Source organism: Camelus dromedarius, chromosome 23, assembly GCF_036321535.1.
Source record: "Camelus dromedarius isolate mCamDro1 chromosome 23, mCamDro1.pat, whole genome shotgun sequence".
NCBI classification, from domain to species: Eukaryota; Metazoa; Chordata; class Mammalia; order Artiodactyla; family Camelidae; genus Camelus; species Camelus dromedarius.
In genome coordinates, this window is record NC_087458.1 from 10,859,206 (window position 1) to 10,881,449 (window position 22,244).

Here is a 22,244-nt window from a genome sequence, read left to right on the forward strand (position 1 = left end):
AGGAGTTTGAGTGACCCCCTCCCCAACATGCCTCCTTCTTATAGGAGAAGCAGAGGGATTGACTGAGGAATTAGCCACACAGATTCCTGGCCTCCCTAGCAGGGCCCTCCCTCAGTGTCAACACCTTCTTATTACTGGCCAGGAGTCTCAAAAGTGCACCAGCGCTACTTGAATGGAAAGGGGTTCCTTTCCGTCACCTCCTTGGTCATTTTATCCATTTATCCATGGCCATTGGACAAAGCCACATGTCTGGACTTTGCAAGGAAAATCTTGATTTCTATAGGTGTATTCATACTCTCAAAACCTCCTGTTTTCATCTTGGATGCATGTACTGTAACCACCAAGTTACACAAAATCTTACTGGCCTATCTGGGATAGCCAGAGGAGAGGGCAGACTCTGGACTCCCTAAAAACTGAAGGAAGGGAAGGGGCAAGGTCACTGACAGACCGGGACTAAAAAAAATATACGGGAAGACACGAGAGAAAAAAAATATATATGGGTTAAAATCTTGCAACAAGATCCTTTGTCTGGAGAGGGGCAGGAAGGAGGAGTCAAGAACAGTAAGGAGGGGAGGGTCATTTCATGTAGAATATTTTCTACACACACTCCTCCTCCCAACTCTACCTGTCAAAATCTTACTCATCTTTCAAAGCTGACCTCAAATGCCACATCTTCCATGAAGCCTTCTCAGCTCCTCCCCCCTAAAATTAATCTTTCTCCCTTCTGTTCTTCCTCGGCCTCTGCTAGTCCCTTTATTATAGCTTGTGTCCTCATAATTTGTGCACATCTTATCTCCTTAACTAAATTGTATGCTTCAATTCAAGAAACATCGATTGAAGCCTGCTGTGTGCCAAGGATTCTGTAAATGTGTTAAAAGGAGGGGCAGGCTGAGAGCTGTGCTCTGTGAACTCCCTGAAAGTCAGGCTTGTTTTTTAATCTTGTCTCCACCATCTGTGCTAGGACAGTCCACAGCACTTAATGAGAACTGAATACATTTCGTCCAAGGCCTAAAGTTATGAACGGAAAAGGTGGTCAGGTGGGATCAGTGAAGCAGAGATCCTGACTCTCCTGAAACTGGTTAGTGACCTGGACTTTAATCCTGCCTCTGGACCTGGACCCCAGTTCTGGCTCCAGATCCTAGATCTCAGCAGTGTACATGGCAGTGACCCCTTCTTCAAGGGCTAGTTCCCATGGGTCATGGGTAGCCTAGGGGCCAGGCTGAATGCCAAAGCTCTGGTTTCTCTCCACCTCCACCTTGGTGAACCCCTTCCCCTCTTCAGGACCCACATCCCCACCTGTGCTGGGGGAGCAGCCCCACCCCGATGCTTCTTTGAGATCCACTGTGGCAGGGGTGGGGTAGAGCCGGGGGGAAAGGGAGGAGGAGCATCCTGTGTTATAATTATAATTATCACACCTTGGATCCTATCGCATGATTTCAGAGGAGCTCCTTTCCTTCCCACGGATTTACCCCTCCTGATCCAGGAAACCACAGGAGAAACTGAGGCACAGTGGTGGGAAAGCAGTTAGCTCATGTGGTGGATACCCAGCCTCTATTTCCCCTTCAGCCTTTCCACTCACAATACACCACCACACCTCCACAGTGCCACCAGTCAGGAAGTCTGTGAGCCTCTGGTTGGGACCCTCAATCATTCACTTCTAATTCCAGCCATAAGGAACACCAGAGGGAGGCTGGGATTTCCAGAGATGTTAAGGCCAGGACGTATCTGATATTTTTTCAGGGGTATGTTCAGGTCTTAGTAAACACCAAAGGTGGCCTTCAAGGAAGGGTTAGGGGCATCACTGTGCCTGAAAGGGAACACTTGGGCCTGGCAGTCACTCCAGACCTCTGCCTGAAGTAGAGATCTTTTACCTCTCATCTAACAAGTTTCTGTCTCCAAGCCCCCTGCCCTCTTGTGCCCTCAACCCTGTATATCCGACAAGGGCCATGCTCTTAGGGAACACACACTCATTCTTAGGCCCTTCCTTTCCTCTTCTGAGATGATGCCCATGGAAGAAGGCAAATTCCAATGCTGGGGCTGAAAGAAAACATTGGTTAGGAAAGACTTTCCAGACCAGCACCTGGTCTCCTGGGTTCTGTTCTTTCTTTCTCATTGAACCCCCATTCCCCTCATGCCTCACTACCTACCTCCTCCCACCCACATTCTGGGACCTAAGAATGGGAACAATTCAAGTAAAGGTGGCATCTTTAGCAGGTATATTGTCTGAGTGGCATCACTGCGTGCACGCCTGCATGCCTGAGTTCATTCGACAGATATTTAGTGAGCACCACTTCGTGCCAGGCTCCAGGGAGAGGACAAAGACATAACACGTGGTCCCTGCCCTCAAGGAGCCCTCAGTTAGGAGAGACAGACACGTAAACAGCTGTAACAGTGTATATCCCTCCATTATGTGTTCCCTCTGTGTCTCTGTGTCCATACTTGGGGCCGTCTCTGTGTGCATAACTGCTGATGTTCATTACCTGCGTGTGTCCAAGCATCCGCTTGTAACCTGTGTCTGTCCCCATGGCAGGCTGCACACCTAAGCTAAACCGGTTGGAGTGGGTTGTGCTGAAATTTTTGTTTGTGTCAATGGGGCTTGGAGGTGAGTCAGGGAGGGACAAGGATGGGTGGGGTGGTGTGGGGGAGAAGAGTAGTGAGAGTGAGGGTCAGATTGAGTGAGCAGGGAAAGGAGGGAGTGGGTCAAGCTTGGAAGGGTTGGGGGCAGGTATCAGAAAGATGGGTTGGGGGAAGGAGAGATCTTCTTAGTGAGTAATATCCTGTTTGTCTGTGGTGAGAGCCCAGGTCAAAGAGTCAAAAGCTGGCAGGGAGACCCTTGGGCTTTGGGAGAGTCGAGAGTGGATAATAAATCAGAGTGGAACTAGTTGGAAGCCTGGGTGTGGACAAAATGTCTGCAATCCATTTCTAAATGGCTTTGTTTCTCTGTGTGATATTAAGCTATTCCTGATCTGCTCACTGCCTTGGTTTCTGTAGTTTGCACAGAGAGTAGTTTGTAGTTTCTTGTGGGCTGACTGACATTATAGTGGAAGATTACTGATAGGGGACTGGACTCCCTCCCCCAGGACCAAGGTTATTTTAGATAGAAGCTTCAAAGTCTCTCCTCCTGCTCCTCCCTAGGATGCTCCTCATCCACGGAAGGGTGGGGAGGGACCCTCACACAGAAAACAGGGGCTCTAGCAGTTTTTCCTCCAGTGGAAAACACCTTTGCTCCCCTCCAACTGGAGCTTCACTGTGCCCAGTATGAGGATGGTGGTGTCTTGCTTTCCAAGATTCCACCTAGACATTACCATGTGCTGTGTGCCGTGCCGTTCCTATCTGCCTATCCTGCAGACCCATGGATCCCCAGTATCCAGCCCCATCCCTTAATGACAGCCACACTTCCTCGGGGCCTAACAATATCCCTTGGAGCTCAGGGGACTGGATTTGCTTGTCCTTAAAGAGCCCTAAAGCTGAAGTGAGGAAGTAGCTGAACATAAGGCATATTTGGGCCTTGTTTCTCAGTAGGCCATTGAGTGCAGAGCCCCCCTCCTTGCTCTCACCCCATGAACTCCCCAAGCTTCTGTAAATACATAATCACAAGATCAGGGACCAGGGCGTGGGTTAAAAGAGAGACACGTTTATTCTTTGACCCCATGTCTCTGGGTGGAATAGCACTTTTAGAAGGCTAGAAGTAGGTCCTGGCTAATGCAGGACAAGAGTAGAAGCCCTTGTGGAAGTCATAGTCTTCCACGTAGTAACAACAGCAGTAGGTGGGGCAGTGGTAAGGGGGAGGTAAGAGCAACAATTAGGCGGGGTCCTAGGACACAGAGTGTATTCTAGGAAGAACCCAAACTATGCTCCCCTGCATTCTCCCCATCCCTGTCCCCACCCCCGTCCTCAGAAAGAGCCAGGCTCCTCCCAGAGAGCCCACCTGTCAGGGAACATGTAGGCAGCCCCCAGGGGCCAGCTCAGGCTGCAGGACCTGCACCACCAGGGCATCTTCAGGTAACACCAGGCCTCTGTAGCCTCTCACTCATGTCCCCAAGTATCCACCTTAGAGGCTGAAAGTGTGGTTCCTCTCTGAGCCAAAGACTGACACTTCCTGGCCATCAGCCTGGGCTCCTGCCACCACCCAACTTAGCTTCCCCAGGGAAAAGCCTCCTGAGGCCCTTCAGTCAAGCATCACCTTCGGACCAGGCACTGGGGCTGGCAGGACAGCTACAGAGAAGAACATGCGGGAAGAATAAGAAAGACACCATGAGACCCAGGGGGGAAACAGTGGGGAAGACTGTGAGGGGAGAGGGCAAGTGTTGAAAGGACCCTGAGGGAAGACGTTGAAGGAGAGGGGCAGAAGCAGAGAGGACACAAGCGGGAGGTGGGAATCAGGGGGACTAGTAGGATCAGGGGGTTCTTGTAACTGGAAGGTAGATTTTCCTTTTGCAATTTGTTAGCATAGTCCTCCTCCTGTATGATCCAGGAATATTCACCTCTCCATCACGTCAACACTAATCCCCTTCTTCCTCTCCACACCAGCACCGAAGTTACCTCAGACCTGCAGCTCCACCTGTTTCCATCATCAGTGCTCAGCACTCAGCAGGCAGGTGTAGCTGCCCTGGTCAGAGGCCAGAATATGGGGCAGCTGCAGAGCCCCAGTGCTCCAGGCTGTCTCTCTGCGTGGCCCTGGAAAGCAAGGGCCAGGTCTTCAGGTTCCAAGACACCCCCAAGGCCCCACTGCAGCAGGACTAGTTCTTGGCTTCACTCCCACTGCACTCAGAGACTTGGACCCTGTGCTGCATCAGTTTTCAGTTCCAGAGATAGCAGGGTTGGGAGCCTGTGAGCTGAGGATGGAGGAGGGAAGTCCCAGTCTATTGGAGAAGCAGGGGTGGAAACCGCGTAGAGCCCCTGACTCCCTTTTGAGCATCTTCCACATCATCTGCCACATCTCATGCTTTCCTTGCAGAAACCTCTAGTAACTGTCCTCCAGCCCCACCTTGAAGCCTTCCTGAATGTCAATTTTTCCTTCAGTTCTAGGAGTGGTATAAAAGAAGGGCTAGGGATCAAGAAATAGAGAAAGAGGCCCTTACCTGTGATAACTAGCAAGAGTAGGAAGCACTGGCTCATGAGCTAGAAGGAAAGGGTAGAGGAACAGAGACTGGAGACAAATCTTTCCTTGCCAGCTGGCTTCTCTCCCTGGGCCTAGGCCTCCATGCTCTAAGGTCCTCTGTGGGGAAATCTGACTCCCTGAAAAGACTCTGTATGTTGAAGCTCACTCACATCCTCATCAGTAATCAATACCCTAGGACTGTGCCCAGGGACACCAAACTGGTTCTACAATTCTAGAATACAGCCAAAGGAGAGAAGCCTGGCCACTCCTGGAAGGTTCCAAAGCTCCTTGCAGGAAAGTCAGAGAGCTGGCTCTGTTTCAGGAGAGAGAGGATAGGGAGGACAGAAAGGCAGAGACCCAGAGAGAAAACATAAAGTAGAAATGGTGAGAGAGATCCCAAGGCACAATGAGACAGGATGAAACCTAGAGATAGAAAGATACAGAGAGACAGGGAGAAACACACACATACACAGACGGGTTATTGAAGAAGGGCAATTCAAAGAGACAAGAAGCTGAGACAAGCTCTGAAACAGACAGAAAGACCTAAAGCGAAATTTCTGGATGCCCATTGCCCAATTCTGGGATCACTTAGCTACTGCCCACTCAGCTACTTTCCACTTCCACCCTCAGTTTCCACCACTCAACAACGACCCATTTGATACTTTCCTACTTAATATCACTATGTCCCTCAAAAACTCAAGTTCCTTCCCATCCTCATCTCGCCTCCGATCATTCTCTAACTCCCCTGATTCTCACTCCCCTCCACCCCCAAGTCGGCTTACAGTTCTACCTTTCTCTCAAACTCCTTTCAGCTCACGTCTCAAACATATCTCAAGATCTGGTCTCTTGGAGTCTCTTTTCCTGGTCATTCCTCTGTCCTTCTGTTTGTCCATGTCCTTATTCCGGCTGAGCTGAGAGCAAAGAGCCAGAATTGGTGCCAAGAAAGCATGGGGCCAGGAAATCAAGTGGCCAGAATGAAATGTGGGAAAAATGTAGAAAGGTCAGTGGACAATAGAGGAAGAGCCAGAGAGAGGGCCTGAAGGATGGGAGAGCCTGGGAGATGTAGGCAGAGGGAACTAAGAGAGTCTTGAGAGTGTGACTAAGACCCCTAGGGTCCAATTTTTCACTTTCTAGGTGTATTGAACAATGCTGAGAACCAGGGATGGTTCCAGGGTCAGAAAATGGAGTTAAGGGAAGGAGAAGATAGACCAAGAGTTTTGTGGAGGTTTGAGACAAGAGGGTACAGGTTTGGGGCTGGACTAAGACTGGAAAGCTGAGCTGTATGGATCCTTGCTTGCCAGAAACAGCCATTTGAGGAGACCAAACTCATGGATCACATCAGGATTCTAAGACTTTCAGGATGATCTGCTCCCATCCCCACTCCTGGACAGAGATTGTCCCTGTACATTGTTAGCAGGTGAAAGCAGGTCCAGAAGAGGAGCCCTGGTTGCCCTTCTCCCTGTCTCTAACAATTCTCTCTCAGGTGTGCCTTTCACTTTATTTTAATGCCCTTTCAGTTTTTGTTTTTCTGTTTTGTTTTGTTTTTTTAATCATTGACAAGGTCATTATAGACCATTTTAGATGCTGCCCTGGGGAGTCAAGTATGGATTAGACAAATGCAAATAGGCTTGTTTTCTTTCTCTCTCTCTCTTTTCTTCTTCTTCCCCCTCCTCCATTTCTTTTCTGCCTTCTTCAAAATATGAGCTTGAGTCAGACTAAACTGGGGAGGTAGGAGTCCTTCCCCAGGAGCAGAAATGGATAGACACCTCTAGCTACTAGTTGGAAGTGGAGGAGGTGCAGAACTGGTAAGGGGGAGGATACACTCAAGGAATATGTGAGGCTCAGGCTCCATGTTCAAGTGAGATGCCAAATGCTGAGGACTCAGAGTCAAAGTGGAAGCTGAGAGGAGAAGGAAAACAAAGCTGGGAGAGAGGAGCTGGAAAGGCCCCTGTGGTGGGGAGTTCCCTGTTCTATCCAGAAGAGGCAGAAAATGAGTCTGGCAGAACAGCCAAAGACTTAAGCAAAAGTAATAGCCTAAAATGGGCATATAAGCCAATAAGGTTTAAGCAAAATGACACCACCCCCCAGGCAGCTCCTCGCCTAAATCGTAGGAGTGTGACAGATCCAAATCCAGCTGTTGGGAGGTTAGCCAGTCAGAGCCTTAGGGAAAAGACTAGCTTTCAGATTTCAACCAAGGACATTTGAAGTTAGTGATTTTTTTTAAGACATTTTTTTTTTACCATGATCTGGAAAACTGAGGATCCTCTTTGTCAGACTCAGAGGAAGCTATAGTTGGGTGGATAGAGACTTTCTAAGCTACTATTGGGTCTCAGCTTTAAGGTTATAGGTGGGAAACAGGTCCTGGTACCTTCTTGCCCATACCCTCCCCATGCTGTTTTCTCTAAGGACTGAGAGTTACCATCAGGAGTAGGAAAAGCCCTGTTATGCTGTCAGATCCCTGAATTACATGCCCATCCCCAGTGCAGCCCCAGCCACTCTCTATGCCCTAAATTTCTTGGGCATGATGGGGATCAAGTTGATGTGTAGAAATCAAAGGCAAAAGTAAGCAGTCATCACTCTTATTTACAGCCCAGCCTTGGGGGACACAAGCCCTGTTTCTGTCCCACCCCAGCTGTGCTGGGAGTAGAAATTTGTCTACATTTTCACCTGTAGCTAAAACTAGTCAGCTTGGAGCTGGGCTTCTTTATTCTTCATTGGGTCTTGGAGGGATAGAGTTAAGAAGAAGCTCATGGACTTGGCTTGAATAAAAGGAAGATACCAGGGAGGGGCAGGAGTCTGTTCTTCTCACTCCTCCCCTACCTCACTCCCATCCAGCTTCTAAGGCTGGGCAGCTTCTGCCCTGGATCTTATCAGGAGAAACTCCCTGACCTTAATTCTGAGTTCCAGATGCCACAGTACCTCAGTTTCCTTGTGCTGTGTAAGCCTATGAGACAGGATGAAATAAGGAATTACTCTTCCTAGAACTCAATAGTGAAAAGTTCTCCAAGGCTCAAGTATGCCTAAGGTATTTTCCTTTCTTCACCCCCACCCCAATCTCTCTCTCTTTCTCTCTCTCCCCTCCCCTTACAATGTTCCCTGACAGACTAGATTCTACTACCCTCTAGTGGCCAGAGAGGAAAGGACTGTCCCACTCAGTCAATTAGGACCTTCAAGCCTTTACTACGGGATAGTCGGTCTGGAAGACACCTAAGGGAGAAGCCAAAGGTACACTTTATAAATGAGAAAGAGAAGACCTGGAGAAAAATAATCACTCTGAGAGACAAGATATAGTTGGCACCAGAACCCAAGTCTCCTGACTCCCAGGTCAGTGCTTAGTCCACTTTCACTGCCTTCCCTCTGACTTTTGCCTCCTCTAGCTCATCTCTGGGGAGGTCAGTACGTATTAGAAACGCCAAAGCCAAAAGGACTTGGTTCCCTCCTCATCCCCCCAAATGTCATAATCCCAAGTGAATTTGTAGTTTAGATAACAGGGATCTTTCTCACGAATTGGGTATCCTCCGACTTTCGGAATTTAATCTTTCAAGATTTTTCTTTAACTCGAAAAGCTCCTGTCGCCATGGTGACAACACTGTGTGGTTCCTGGTGGCTACCCAAGTCTCCTATCTCCACGGTAACCAGTGCTTTGCGACCTTCAGTTTGCAGCGGTGGTGCGGCAGCCGCGGCAGTGGTTGCTGGGCAACGGCGGAGCGAAGCCGGTGGCCTGTGGTGGGGACCCGGAACGGCTTCCGGTAGGGGAATAGAGGCTGTTCCGGGAAAGCCTGGGCCGCGATGTAGGGGGGTTCCGGACTCCTGGCGCCGCAGCCCGCCACTCCCTGTACCCATGGCCGGGGCGGTGGGTGGGGCGGGAGGCTCGGGCTGGACCTGGCGGCCGGTGGCGCGGGACCCGCTGCTGGCCCGGGCCTTCCATTCATGCACCGAACTGCGGGGACGGTTCTATCTGGTAGGGGGTCTTCTAGCCGGAGGAGCGAGAGAGCCGAGCAATGATACGGTGGTCTTTGACCCGGCTGGAGGCCAGGCCGTGCGGGTAGGAACCCAGGACGGCCCCAGGCGCAGCCATCACGACGCAGCGCCAGTGGGCGGGCGTTGGCTCTGCGTGGTGGGCGGCTGGGACGGGTCGCGTCGCCTGGCCACAGTGGCCGCCCTGGACACGGAGCGCGGTGTGTGGGAGGCGTGGAGAGCCGCCCAAGGCAACTGCCCCCCTGCTGGCCTCAGTAGTCATACCTGTACCCGCCTCTCCGATCGAGAGCTGCGGGTGGCAGGCAGGGAGGGCGGGACCCGCACTCAGCGTCGTTATGGAAGCATCTACACGTTAAGGCTGGACCCTGGCGCCCGCACTTATTGGTACGACACCGTTGCCCAAAACCCTTTGTCTACGTAGATTCGCACACAATTTATCCAAATCTTCCTTCCCCAGAACTCTTTAATGTCTAAGATAGCTAAACTCTACCAATATTACCCTCCCTTCTCAACCGAACTGCTGCACTGAATCCTGCCTCCTTTCTACAAGGTGGGTGGGAATCGGGGAATGGCAGTACAGCACTTAGATTTTTCAGAAAACCCAACTCAGGGCTGCATTTCTGCATATCCACAGCTATAAGGAAGAAGGCTGCCATACAGTCTCACGCTCAGGTCACTGTGCTGCCCTGCTTCAAAGTCCTGGGCTCCACCAAGGTCACCAGCTATTGCTCTTTGGGGGATGCAACTCAGCTGAACCAGAAGTAGCTGGGCGTTGGAGTCATGGGAGGATTAAGGTATTATCTACTCACATGCTAAGGGTGGAAGGGAGCTAAAACTGTGATGCCCAAATGCCTCCAGACAGTCCCTTCTTTATCCCTCAAGGAGGAACCACTTGTTGCCCCCCGTTTGACGGAACAGCTTGCAAGGCTGGTGAGCAGTGGCCAGGGGTCTCGGCAGGGGCCTCAAGGACTACGGCATCACTCATGTTCTGTGGTTGGGCCTTTTGCTGTGCTGTTTGGTGGAGAAACTCTGACCAGAGCCAGAGACACCATCTGCAATGACCTCTACATCTATGATACCCGTGAGAGCCAGTTTAATGGTTCAGAAGGGTAAAAGGTGGGAAGATAGGAGAACCTGAGGACTACAGAAAGAAAGAGGATGGAGGAATGGGTTAGGGAGGAGGAAGAATTAGTCAACAAGTTGAAGGAATAAACAGAATATTAAATATTTTAAAGGCCCATAAATCAAGTGAGGAGAAAAATAACGGGCAAGAATTTGGTCCTGTTAAGAGCCCCATGGGGACCAAAATGCTACTGCCTCAATAACCACCCTCCGCCCTTACCCAACAGGCAAGTCTCCTTCTCTGTGGTTCCACTTTCCCTGTGCAGACCATGGGCTAAAACGCACGGGCCATCGGACCTGCCTTTGGAATGATCAGCTTTACCTGGTTGGGGGTTTCGGTGAGGATGGCAGGACAGCTAGTTCACAGGTTTGCATCCTGGACTTCTTTATCTAAAGAACAGTGCCAAGATATATTGCCAAGCCTCTGTTTTGTTGCAAACTCATAAAGCATTGTCACCAGATCTGCCTCATTTTGAAAGCTCATTAAATTTCATCCCGAGAGTCAACGTTTGTCTCTGAATCTTCTTGGGAGGAGGGCAGTGAATAGGGTATGTATCTTTATTTGCAAGGGAAACGGTAAAATATGGGACCTAGTCTGATATTGTGAGCCATTAACCTGATGGAAGCAAAACCACAAATTATATGCTTGTCCGTGCCCCATGCAAATTCTGCCTCTAGTACTGGGAGAAAGCTTCATACTAGAGATAAACATTCTGACCAAAACATTTAATTAACAAAAAAAATATTACAACAGCAGACAAAATAATAATAATAACAATAAAGAGAAATTAGAAGTGGGAATCAGGGTAGAAAAAAATGCAAAGGCCTTGCTCCCTAGGAGACCAACACTCCAGCTGAGCTGGCCTTAGCCCCAGCCCCTTCTGAGTTTTCCTTGGCTGTTGGCTTCTCGTCTTCCCCCATGAGACGAATGTTGTGCTTTTCCCGAAATTCATTTAGTTCTTTTCCCTTTGCCTGAAGCTGCTGTGTCAGTGTCTCAATGATCTTCTGTATCTAGAGGGCAAACAACAGGGATTACATAAGGATTTCAGGACTCCTTTCTCCCATCTGTTATGGACTATGACTTGGGGAAATGAAGGAGAGATGATACCTCTAACCTCACCTTTAACCAACTATTAATATTAGAGCCCAGACACTAAAAGTATTCCTTTCTTTAAAACAATGATTTATAAACCTTAGTGTGCAGAAGAAGCACCTGGGCTGCTTATTTTTAATATGCCACTTTATGGGTCCCATCCCCAAAGGTTCTGAATCAGCAGATTCAGAAAGCTGTATTTTAAATTAGTCATCCAGGTGATTTGGATGCAAGGATCCATGGACTACAGTGTGAGAAACACCATTCTATCCACCTCCCCTCTTCCAACCCAGCCAGGTCACAGAGCCTATGGAAAGAGGCACACAGCAACTCTTTTGCCTAAGGAGTTAGACTTAGCATAGCCTAAAGAGCAAAGGCTACTAGGCTATTTATGCTGTCTTCGACGTGAGTTCCTACCCAGACTTTCCTCCCCCATACTCCCTAAATCCCTGGCCTCCTCTTCCTTACCCCTTGTTGCCCAGAGCTTCTACTCAGGGATTCTTGCTTACCTGCTCCCTGTTGTTCTCCAAGGCAGGCAGCACCTCTTTGACGGTCCGCTCCACCAGCACCCCTCCAACCATGCGGTAGCACTTGCGGGTTTCATCTACCTCCTTCAGGGTATCGATCACTAGGCTGAGGAAGGAGGACAAGGCAAGATCTGAGAATTCCATCCCACTCTGCAGCAACCCTCTCTTACAAAATGGCCCATCCAACTCTCCAACTGTTTGCTTCTCCCGGCTTCCTCACCTGTGCTCATTCAACTCCATCTCCAGTTCAGCTGCTTTCGATGCCAGGCCCCGCTGTTCCTGCCGCAGGCGGTTAAAGCCAGCAATTACCTAAGAAGGTGAGAAAGAGATAAAATTGAGTGAACAGTGAAAATGGCAGAGGGTCAACATACAACATAGGATGCCAGGCTTTACAAAGATGCAGTAGTAGACACCTACCTTGGAAAAGAAGTAGAACACAGTTTGCCGTTTCTAACTTAAGTCTGTCTGGAATTCCATTCACCCAACACTGAATGCCTACTAGGTGTGAGACATTTGCTGGGCCGTCTCGCAGCTTACAGTTTGGTGAGGAAAAGGCGTTTATAATATAGGAATGGGGGTAGAGAGCCACTGTAGCACCTACAGGGGAACTTAGACTTGCAGCTAAAGAGGGCTATCAGGAAAGGCTTTGTAATGAGCGATTCTTGTTTGGATCTGCCTAGCATCCCTCCCATTGGGGAACTGCCCCTCCTTAATTCAGTGGGGTTCTTGTGGGGCTACTAATCACAGAACGCTTGCTCCTTGACCACAGGGACATTGACCTATTCTATGCTAGACTCTCTGCAGGTTGAATTTTGAGTAGAGACAAACAGGTACAGAAGGCAGCTGGAGCTAAGATACCTTATAGAGATGATCCCCTATCCCTGAAATCCCCAAAGATGCCCAAGTTCTTGAACTTTGTGTGGCTTAGCTGTTTAACCTTTCTTTTCATTGTGTTCAGTTCTACCTACCACCATCTTTCTAAAACACTCCTTTAAAAAAAGTTGCCCAAAGTCCATTTTTGTAGCCTCTAAACATACAGGATTCCTGAGAGAAAACACCTTAACTGAAGCCTGAGGGATGACAAATTGGGCGGGGTGGGGGGCAGGGGAGGATGCTAAAAAGGCACAAGAAATAACATATGTGAAGGCCTAGAAAAGTGATTACTACCAGCATCTTGTTCTCCAGAAACTGAGCAGAGAATTAAAACTGTGAAAACCAGAATTTAACTCTGGAAATCAAACTGGATACTAATACACCACCACCATCACTTCCAGTATATGGCTCTGATGACTGTATTTGGAAAGAAGTAGCAGATGAAAGAGAAAGACCAGGTTTCAAGTTTTGCGCCTGCCACATATTGGATTTATGGCCTTTGACAGACCTCTCACCCTATTCAGTCAACCCTTGCTGCATCACTACATGTTAGAATCACCAGGGGAATGTTTTTAAAACACAAATAGTGGAGCCTAAAAACAATTTCACAATCACTGGGAGTGAGGCCCAAGCCTCTGTATTTCAAAAAGATCTCCCACAAAATTCTGATGTGCAGCCAGAACTGAGAACCACTTGGTTAATCTCTCTGAGCCTTAGTTTTCTCACCTGTGAAATGCAGACAATACCTACTTCACAGAGCTGTTGTATCACATGAGTGAATTAGTGTGAAATAGCTTTGTAAGCAGTGAAGTACATTAATTACTATAACGGCCTTCTCTCCAAATCCAGAAGTGCCCCCTTGTACCCTCCAAATCAGCTGAGAGCAGTGGGCCTATTCATTCAAACAGCTGCCAAATCTCTCACTCCTATTTACATCATCTCTAGTCTCATTACCATTGATGACTAACCACCTCATCTTTATTAGGATCCCTTATCTCTAGCTCTCTCTGCAAGGTTCATATGCAGCTGATAATCCAAATGGCTGTCCTGTACCACCCCTAGTCCCTTCTACTGCCCAATGAATGAAGGAATAAATTTAACTAGGAACCTGTCATTCTAGCAACTTGCTTCCTTCTCCCATCCACCATCCTCTCATCTCAGTCTATTTCATCCACTCATTTTGGCAAATGCCTTGGAAATCTCGCTCACTACAAGCTACTTTCCTTCACCTTAATTGCCTATATCAAAACTACTCCATTTATAATTAGCATTTTCACCACTGTCAATGTAACACATCAAAATACTTTCATTTAAAAATATTCTACAATTAAACTAGATTCTAGATGTTCTCCTAGCATCCAAATGACCCACTCTTCTGGATGGATGTTGTATTTAACATACATCAATGAAATCAGCTAAAATGTCTAAAATTTCTGAGGCCTGAACTTATTTCCTTAGTAACTAATAGAAATCTACTTTTCAACCACCAATTTAACACAACTAAAGGTAAAAATATATTTTTTAATTCCAACTTTTCTTCAAACTCTCTTGCTAATTAACAACCCCTATTTCCTCTTGGTCCAGTTTATAGAGTTTTAATCAAATACCAAACTAAAGTAAATCTATTTAAGTATATGAGCTATCCCTAGTTATTATAAAAGTTTCAGCCACTGATGCACTTGAAGGAAATGAAATCTCTTAGCAGCTAAATGAAAACTGTTAGTTAAATGCAAAATAAGCTGATATTAACCTGCCATCTCTGGGGTCTGCCAGGTAATGAAGACAGAGAGGCTGTGCTCTATTCCCACATTCTTGCTCCTAAAATACAACTTTTCTAATGATCTTCTCTCCTATGGCTCGACCTAATTTTCCTTCCCTTTCCTTTATCCCCTGTTCTCCTAAAGCTGCCTGTCATGAGCAGGGATGGCCAGGTCACTGCTGACTCTCTCAACCCTGTTAAATCATTTTACACATAAACATCAAAAAAAATCCAGTTAAAATACCAACTACTAGGCGGAGTTACAGCTCAGAGGTAGAGTGCGTGCCTAGCATGCATGAGGTCCTGGGTTCAATCCCAGTACTACCATTAAAAAATTAATAAATAAAATAAACCTAATTACCTCCCCCTAAAAAAAATACCAACTACTTATCCTATTCTAAAGTAACTTCAAGCCCTGAAACTATACAGAGCTCTTTACATTCTCATAACTGGCATGTACAAATAATTTTACAAGGGATGTGGTCTTTTTTTGCTGCTGTTGTTCCCAGTTTTATTAAGATACAATGGAAGGGGGAGGGAATAGCTCAGTGGTAGTATGCGTGCCTAGCATGCATGAGGTCCTGGGTTCAGTCCCCAATACCTCCATTAAAAAAAAAATTTAATAAATAAATTAACCTAATTACCCCCTCAAGATATAATTGACATATAGCATTGTGTAAGTTTAAGGTATAAAACATTATGATTTTATAAGTGAGATGATTACCACAATAAGGTTAATTAATACATCCATCACCTCAGTTACTTTTTGTGATGAGAATTTTTAAAATCTCTTCTCTTAGCAACTTTCAAGTGTCCAATATAGTATTGTTAACTATAGTCACCATGCTGTACATTACATCCCCAGAACTTAATCATCTTATAACTCCAAGTTTGTACTCTTTGACCACCTTCACTCATGCCCCCACTTCCCCCTCCAAGCAACCATCTATCTACTCTGTTTCTGTGAGTTCATGTTGTGTTTTGTTTTTGTTTTTTGATTCCACATATAAGTAAGATCATACAGTATTTGTCTTTCTCTTATTTTCACTTTACATAATGCTCTCAGAGTTCACCAATTTTGTCACAAATGGGAGGATTTCCTTCTTTCTTATGGGTGAATAATATTCTTCTGTGTGTGCGTGTGTGTATGTGTGTCTTGTGTGTGAAAGGGAGAGAGGGGGAGGGAGAGATTTTCTTTATTCATCCACAGGATGTGGTTTCTTTTTTTTTTAAGGGCTATAATAGCATTTTCACCCTATTGATATATTTTTAAGAACAGTCTATTCTTCTGTTACTGGGACATTTAGGTTGTTCCCAATTTTTCTGTAATAAATAGCATTGACTTTAAATATCTGGACAAAGAGTACAAAAATTTTACAGCCATTTTTATTGAATCAGATTCCCAAAAGTGAGATGAATGAGTCAAAAGGGATTAACATTACTATAGCTTCTAATTCCTGCTGCTGTAAAGCTCTCCAAGATGACCAGATGACTTTACAGTGCTATCAGAAATATCATGATTGCACCTGTTGCCTCAGAGTCCTAATGGTAGCTTATATTATTTTTGTTAATTTAACAATTTTTAGAGAAGGAAGAGATCTTAGTTCCAGAAACCTGGGAATCATCCTTGACTCACTCTCCACACCCAGTTACTCTCTAAATCATACCCATCTGCTAAATACCTCAAATCATCCACTTCCGTCTCATTATCCTCTCTCACCTGCACTAAAGCCTCCTGAGTTCCACACTTGCCTCCAGATCTGCCCCCTTCAATCCGTTCTCCACATTCAGCACAAATAACCTAAAATTTAAAACTAACCATATTATTCCTACACATAAAGCTTCAATGATTCCCACTGCTCAGGGTAAAAGATCCAAACTTCTGAACACAGCAGAAAAAAATCCTATGAAGACCTGGTTCCTGCTGACCTCTCCCAATCAGCCTTTCCCCACCTCTTACACTCAGGTCTCTTGCCCTGTGGAACCACTTGCAGTTCCTCTAATCAGCTGCCTTTGACAGGGCAGAATCCACATGCTACCTAGTACACTTACCCAGACCTCTCTCATTCCCTTTGCCCTGCCTGATTCTAATTCTTCCTTCAGGTTTCAACTTAGATTCTTCAAGGAAGCAGTTCTAGCTATTCTCTACCCCCATGTTAATTCCTTCTATGTGCTCATATATAAATGCATATCAATGCCTTACATTTTTTAATAGAAAACCTTTTCTATTTTTACATATTGTGTTCCTTACTTTCCACCAGGCAGCCTGCCTTCTAATCTTTATCACTATATTCTTTGAAAATTTCAAATATGCAGATGTAACCTCTTTTAAAATACCTATTTCTTTCATAGTCCTATAATAACCTGCCTTCCTTCAATTTGCATAGTAAAGGAACACTATTAGGTGCCAGGTACTGTGCTAGACTTTTTATTTCATTTAATTCTAATCCATGCAAACAACAATAATAAAAAACATAAGACATGTACTCTCATCTTATAGATCAGGAGACCAAGGCTGGTGGAATGTGGAGGGTGGATAAAATAACACAGTAAACTGCAGAACTGCGACTTCTACCCAGGTTTGTCTAACTCTAAGAATCCGTTTTTTATGGATGTATTATTCCTAGCTTCCTGGCTTATCACATAATAATCTCTTATGAAAGTCAAACTATTTCCATTTGATTTATTTTTGTGTTTTTTGTTTGTTTGTTTTTTTAATCAATACCATATAACTCTGGTAACTTTGGGGAAAGTATACAATCATTACATTTATCCCCCAAATGTCATCTGGTCTTCTTATCTACATGATATGTACTCTTACTGGGTTCAACAGAAGAATAGAAGAGATATAGAATTACGTGTAGATGCATTTGGAAAAGCATTTTCTGGGCTATCGCTGCACTAAATATCTTCTTTTCAGTTCAGTGCCGCTGTTTCTGACAAACAGTGCCACTTTTTCTGACAAGTTTTTTAAAACTTGATCTTACTACTCCATCAAATGATGGTTCTCATCCCTTCTCTTCATCAAATTTTTTCAGGACTAGTCTATACTCACTGTCTCACCTCTCATTCACTCCCAGTCGACTTTAAATCGCCTTCTGATTGTCTTCTGTCTATACTAGTTATTAAACTATTGTTACTTATTAAACTATCTTCTCAGACAGAGATCATGAACAGTCTCCTAACTACCTGCATAATCCAGTGACCTTTTCTCAATCTACAATCTGCTTCTTGAAACTCTTCCTTCAACAAGCAATGTGGCATGGTGGAAAAAGCCCAGACTTCTGACTTTCTGACCTGGGTTCAAATCCTAGTTTTGCCATTTACTTGCTATATGACCAAGTTACTTCTCTTTTTTTTCACTTATAAAATGGAGCTAATATACCATAGGGTAGGGTTTCTCAACATTAGCACTACTGATATTTTGGGCCAGGTTATTCTTTGTTGTGGGAGCTGTCCTGTGCACTCTATGTTTAGCAACATCCCTGGCTTCTACCCTCTAAAAGCCAGTAGTAGTTCCTTCTATTTGTGACAGCCAAAAATGTCTCTAAGCATTGCCAAATATCTCCTAGGGGCAAAATCAAACAGGGAAGAGAACCAACACAAGGTAACAATGAGAACTAAACCAAGATATATGTCAAGTGACCGATATAATGTAGGTACTCCATTCTCCTTTAGTTTCCAGGACCCTTCAGTTCTCTGGTTCTCCTACCTCTGTCAACCGCCTTTCTCTTTTCTAAAGATTCCTCTCACCCCTACAATGGAGACCGAATCTAAGATTCTGTTCATAGGACTTCTCCCTTTATTACCTGAACTATTTCCGTTGGTATTCTTAGCTACTTCCATAGTTTCAACAACTGCCTTTATTGTAATTGCCTACAAACTCAGGCTTTCTCAGAAATTCCAGATCCACACTTCCAAGTTAGAGGAAGAAGCTCTGGAGTCAGAAACGGCTACAAAGTCTCACCATGAGCAAGTTACTCCTTCTTTTGTAGTTGTTGTTGAACTATAGTTGATTTACAATATTGTGTTTGTTTCAGGTGTACAGCAAAGTGATTTGGTTTTACATATATATGTATGTATATATGCATAGTTTTTTTCTCTTTTCCATTATAGTTTATTACAAGTTACTTCTTTTTTGAATCTAAGTTTTTCACCAATAAAGGAGAGATAATATCTGTCTCAGGATGTTGTGAGGATTCATTAATTACATTAAGGACTTAGAACAATATCCAGCATACAACAGATTGTCAGTAAATAGAAGCTGCTATTATTACAAAACATCTCCACCTAAATGTCCTATGGAGACCTTAAACTCAGGCCATTCAAAGCTAAACTGATCATCTTTTGCCCTGTTTTAAACTGCTCCTCTTCTTGTCTCCCCTATTTCTGCTAATAACACCACTCTAACCTTCAGACAGGAAACCCTGGTTTCGTCTTTGAACACACCCTTATCCCATTAAAAGCCAAATTTATTGCCTCTACCTTAGCAACTTTTCTTAGGCTCACCAACATCACCCTAGTTGAGACCTTCATTACCTCTTCTCTGAACTACTGCGAATCTTCTACATTATCTCCTTTTTGGACTCTCCAAATCCATCATATACACTGCTGCTAATTTAATTCTGCTAACACTTGGATGACGTAGAAAGATATTCATGATATATTACTAGGCTTAAAAAGCAGATTACAAAACAGCACATACTGTATAATGCTCATTTTGTAAAATATGTAAATGTGTACAATACACATGCCCTCCCTTTCTATTTACACACACATATACAAAAACATAAAGGGGGGGAAACTCTTGAAGAATATACTACAAAATGATAAGAATAGTTATTTATGGATAGTAGGATCGTGGGTAATTTCCTTTTTTAAAAATTTTTTTTTGGGTGGGGAGATAACTGGGTTTGTTTGTTTATTTTTAACAGAGGTACTGGGGATTGAACCCAGGACCTTGTGCATGCTAAGCATGCACTCTACCACTGAGCTACTCCCACCCCCCAGTTACTTATTTCTTATTTTGTACTTTTTCTTTTATTTTCTAAAATGAACATATTGTTTTATGTAATGAGGGAAAAATCAATAGTATAACATATATTCTGTGACTCTGTTACTACTTACATTAAAAAGTCCCAAATTCTTTGCCATGCAAAGATTCATCTTGCTTTAAAGACCACATCTTTCTAACTTGCTACTACTCATGATTTGGCTAAACAAACCAGTAACTGCACCTCATGTCAATCTATGGTTTCCCGAGTTCTCCTCTTCTTATCTTATTTTGTATATTCCATTTTCATTGCCACTTGTTCACATCTATCCAATCCTTCAAGCTCAGCCGAAATATCTCTAATATGGTCATGGTATAAGTAGAAAAAAATAGGTCTGTCTTATTCTCAAGTCCCTCAATTAAAAGCCCTGCTCTTCTAGTTACTAACTTTGGATAAGTTAACTTAAGTGTCTAAAACTTGAATATCCTTATCTGTAAAGGGAGGACAATACAGCTACTTCAAATCATAGTAATTAACAGAAGATAAAACAAGTTAAAGTGCTTGGTACAATGTGTTATTGCTTCCAGCTTGTCTATATGGGATATATGTGGCTCAAATTTGCAGCAATGATAAATATAATATTGTTTACCCAGTGGTCTGTCTGGAATACAAACAAAAGCCAGAGAACGTTAAGCAAGGAACAGCCTCAGAACTCAATTATCACAATTCTTCAGTCTCTTTTAAGGGCTTCTCTTTCTCTATCACCCCTTAAATACTGATTTCACTCTTGTTCTGCTTCTTTTTTCACTTTCTGTACAAACCCTAGATGATTTCATCCCCAACCACAGCTTGGTCTATCATCCATAAACTCGTAATTCTCTAATCTGTATCTCCAACTCAGATTTCTTTTTGTAACTCAAGATTTATAAATAAAACTTCCTACTAAATGTCTCTACCTGGATGTCCCACAAGATGCCCAAACCCAAACTTATTTTCTCCCCAAATTTATCCAACTTCCTACATTCCCTATGGCACCATCAAAGACAGAAACCTGAGGGACACCCCAAATTCCTTTTATCCCTTTTTCCTCACATTCAAGTTTTGCAGTCCATCCCAAACCTTAAGTTCACCTGTATCCCAAACATGTTGGGCAGTCTCATGCTACAGTGTTTTTAAACACATTATTCCTTCTATCTAGAAAATTCTCCATTTCCTTCTTTGTTTGACTAACTTCTCTCATCCTTTATAATCGAGATGAAGGATTCTCTTCTAGAAAACAAAATAATTAGCATTTATTAAGCACACAGTATATTCCAATCACTGTGCAAAACACTTTGCATGCGTTGTCTAGCTTAATAATTGAAATACAGTGAAGTAGGAATCATTATGTCTTCCCAGGAGACCAAAAGAAGTAATTCACGGGAGGTCATGTATAGATAGTAAATGGCAGAAATGTGATTCAAACACAGATCTATCTGACCCCAGTGCACTCCTTCACTTAGCCACCCCACTGTACCACACTTCCCTTTCCCACTTGGCCCCCCAATCTCATAACCTCCTGCTTAGGAGGGGTCCTTCCTCTAGCCGACATTGAGAAAGCCAGCGAGGAACACTGTGAAGCTTATTGCTTGGTTTGTCTTTTCTGAAATGAGTCTGTCCATTAACTTGAAAACAAGGTCTATTTCATGTATCTGTTTCACTGTACCCAGCAGAGTATCTGACACATAGTAGACCCTCAAAAATATTAGGTTCCTTCTCCCTTGCCTTTTCCCCCAAAATCAGAAACTATCTCTTCTTACCTCCCCAAAATTCCAAATAACTTTATACCTCTCTTAGGTCTACTCCTGCCTCATATTAACATTTTGTATGTCTTATTTTCCTCACCAGACTAAGAGCTCTTTCATTGCAGGTGTCAGTTTTAAAAATCTTTATGCAGATACCTTTGCCTGTAGTAACTGTTCAACGAAAAACTGATAAATGAACCTGTAATTAAAAGAGCTGTTGTTTTAACTACGTTCCCCTTCCTATTATGTAGATTTCTTCCCACCCTTAGTAAACATTAGCCCCTCTATTAGCAAACCACGGTTCCCAAGCCACAAAGGGCTTTCTGATTAATTTATCAAACGTTACCGATGGGAGAAAAGCAAGCTCGGATTAGAAAAGGGTTTCTGCTCTCTTAAGAAATTCAACCTAATAATGACTCCCGAATCAAAACAGTATGGAACACTAGACTGTTCGAGTATGGGAGTCACGTGGCTCTGCAGACTGACGACGACTGTCAGCGAGGTTTCGGGGTCACGTAACAGACTACACAACCAGCCCGTTGACTAATCCCCTGAGGTTCGTTACGAGCTGCCTTGCCCAGCCATATCCTGTTTGAGGGTGCGGAGAAGTGGGGAAAGTGACCACGCATCTTCTCTTAGACCTGTGCATCCTCCCAGATTCTGCTTCTCAGAGTTTTCCTCTCCCCTAGGCTCACCAAACGCCCCAACGGAGGCGTGGCTTTCACCTACCAATCCGCCTACTCTCTCCCCGGGGGCTCGGCTATCTTCTCTTGGACCCTCCCCTCTCTGGGTGGCCACGCTAATGTGGGACTGAAGTAAAGGCCTGCGCCAGTCGCAGGCTCCCGGCTCTTCTCGAATCGACTCCAGACCCAGCCGGGTTGCTCTCCTTCGCCTTCCCCGCTCCTCACCTGCTCTGCCGACACCGCCCCCTTCGCCGCGCCGCTCCCGCTGCTCTTGCCGGCGCGACCGCTGCTCTCCGCCATCTTCACCGCCTGCTGGGCTTCCGGCCTGCG

General features: G+C 45.0%; 2 protein-coding genes across 2 annotated transcripts; one reads left to right on the forward strand and one right to left on the reverse strand.

Annotated features, from left to right (window-relative positions):
* Positions 1-8,283: 8,283 nt before the first annotated feature.
* On the forward strand, positions 8,284-10,707 carry KLHDC9 (kelch domain containing 9). The gene is made up of 5 exons (XM_010993065.3): positions 8,284-8,425; positions 8,758-9,463; positions 9,714-9,873; positions 9,962-10,160; positions 10,429-10,707. The coding sequence occupies exons 2-5, from the start codon at positions 8,943-8,945 to the stop codon at positions 10,593-10,595; spliced, it is 1,047 nt and encodes a 348-aa protein (XP_010991367.3). The 5' UTR covers positions 8,284-8,425; positions 8,758-8,942; the 3' UTR covers positions 10,596-10,707.
* A 201-nt stretch (positions 10,708-10,908) lies between these two features.
* Positions 10,909-22,244, reverse strand: PFDN2 (prefoldin subunit 2). Its single transcript, XM_010993063.3, has 4 exons — positions 22,140-22,244; positions 12,042-12,130; positions 11,804-11,927; positions 10,909-11,212 (listed from the first exon to the last, which is right to left on the reverse strand). Exons 1-4 carry the CDS (start codon positions 22,212-22,214, stop codon positions 11,036-11,038), a joined length of 465 nt encoding a protein of 154 aa, XP_010991365.1. The 5' UTR covers positions 22,215-22,244; the 3' UTR covers positions 10,909-11,035.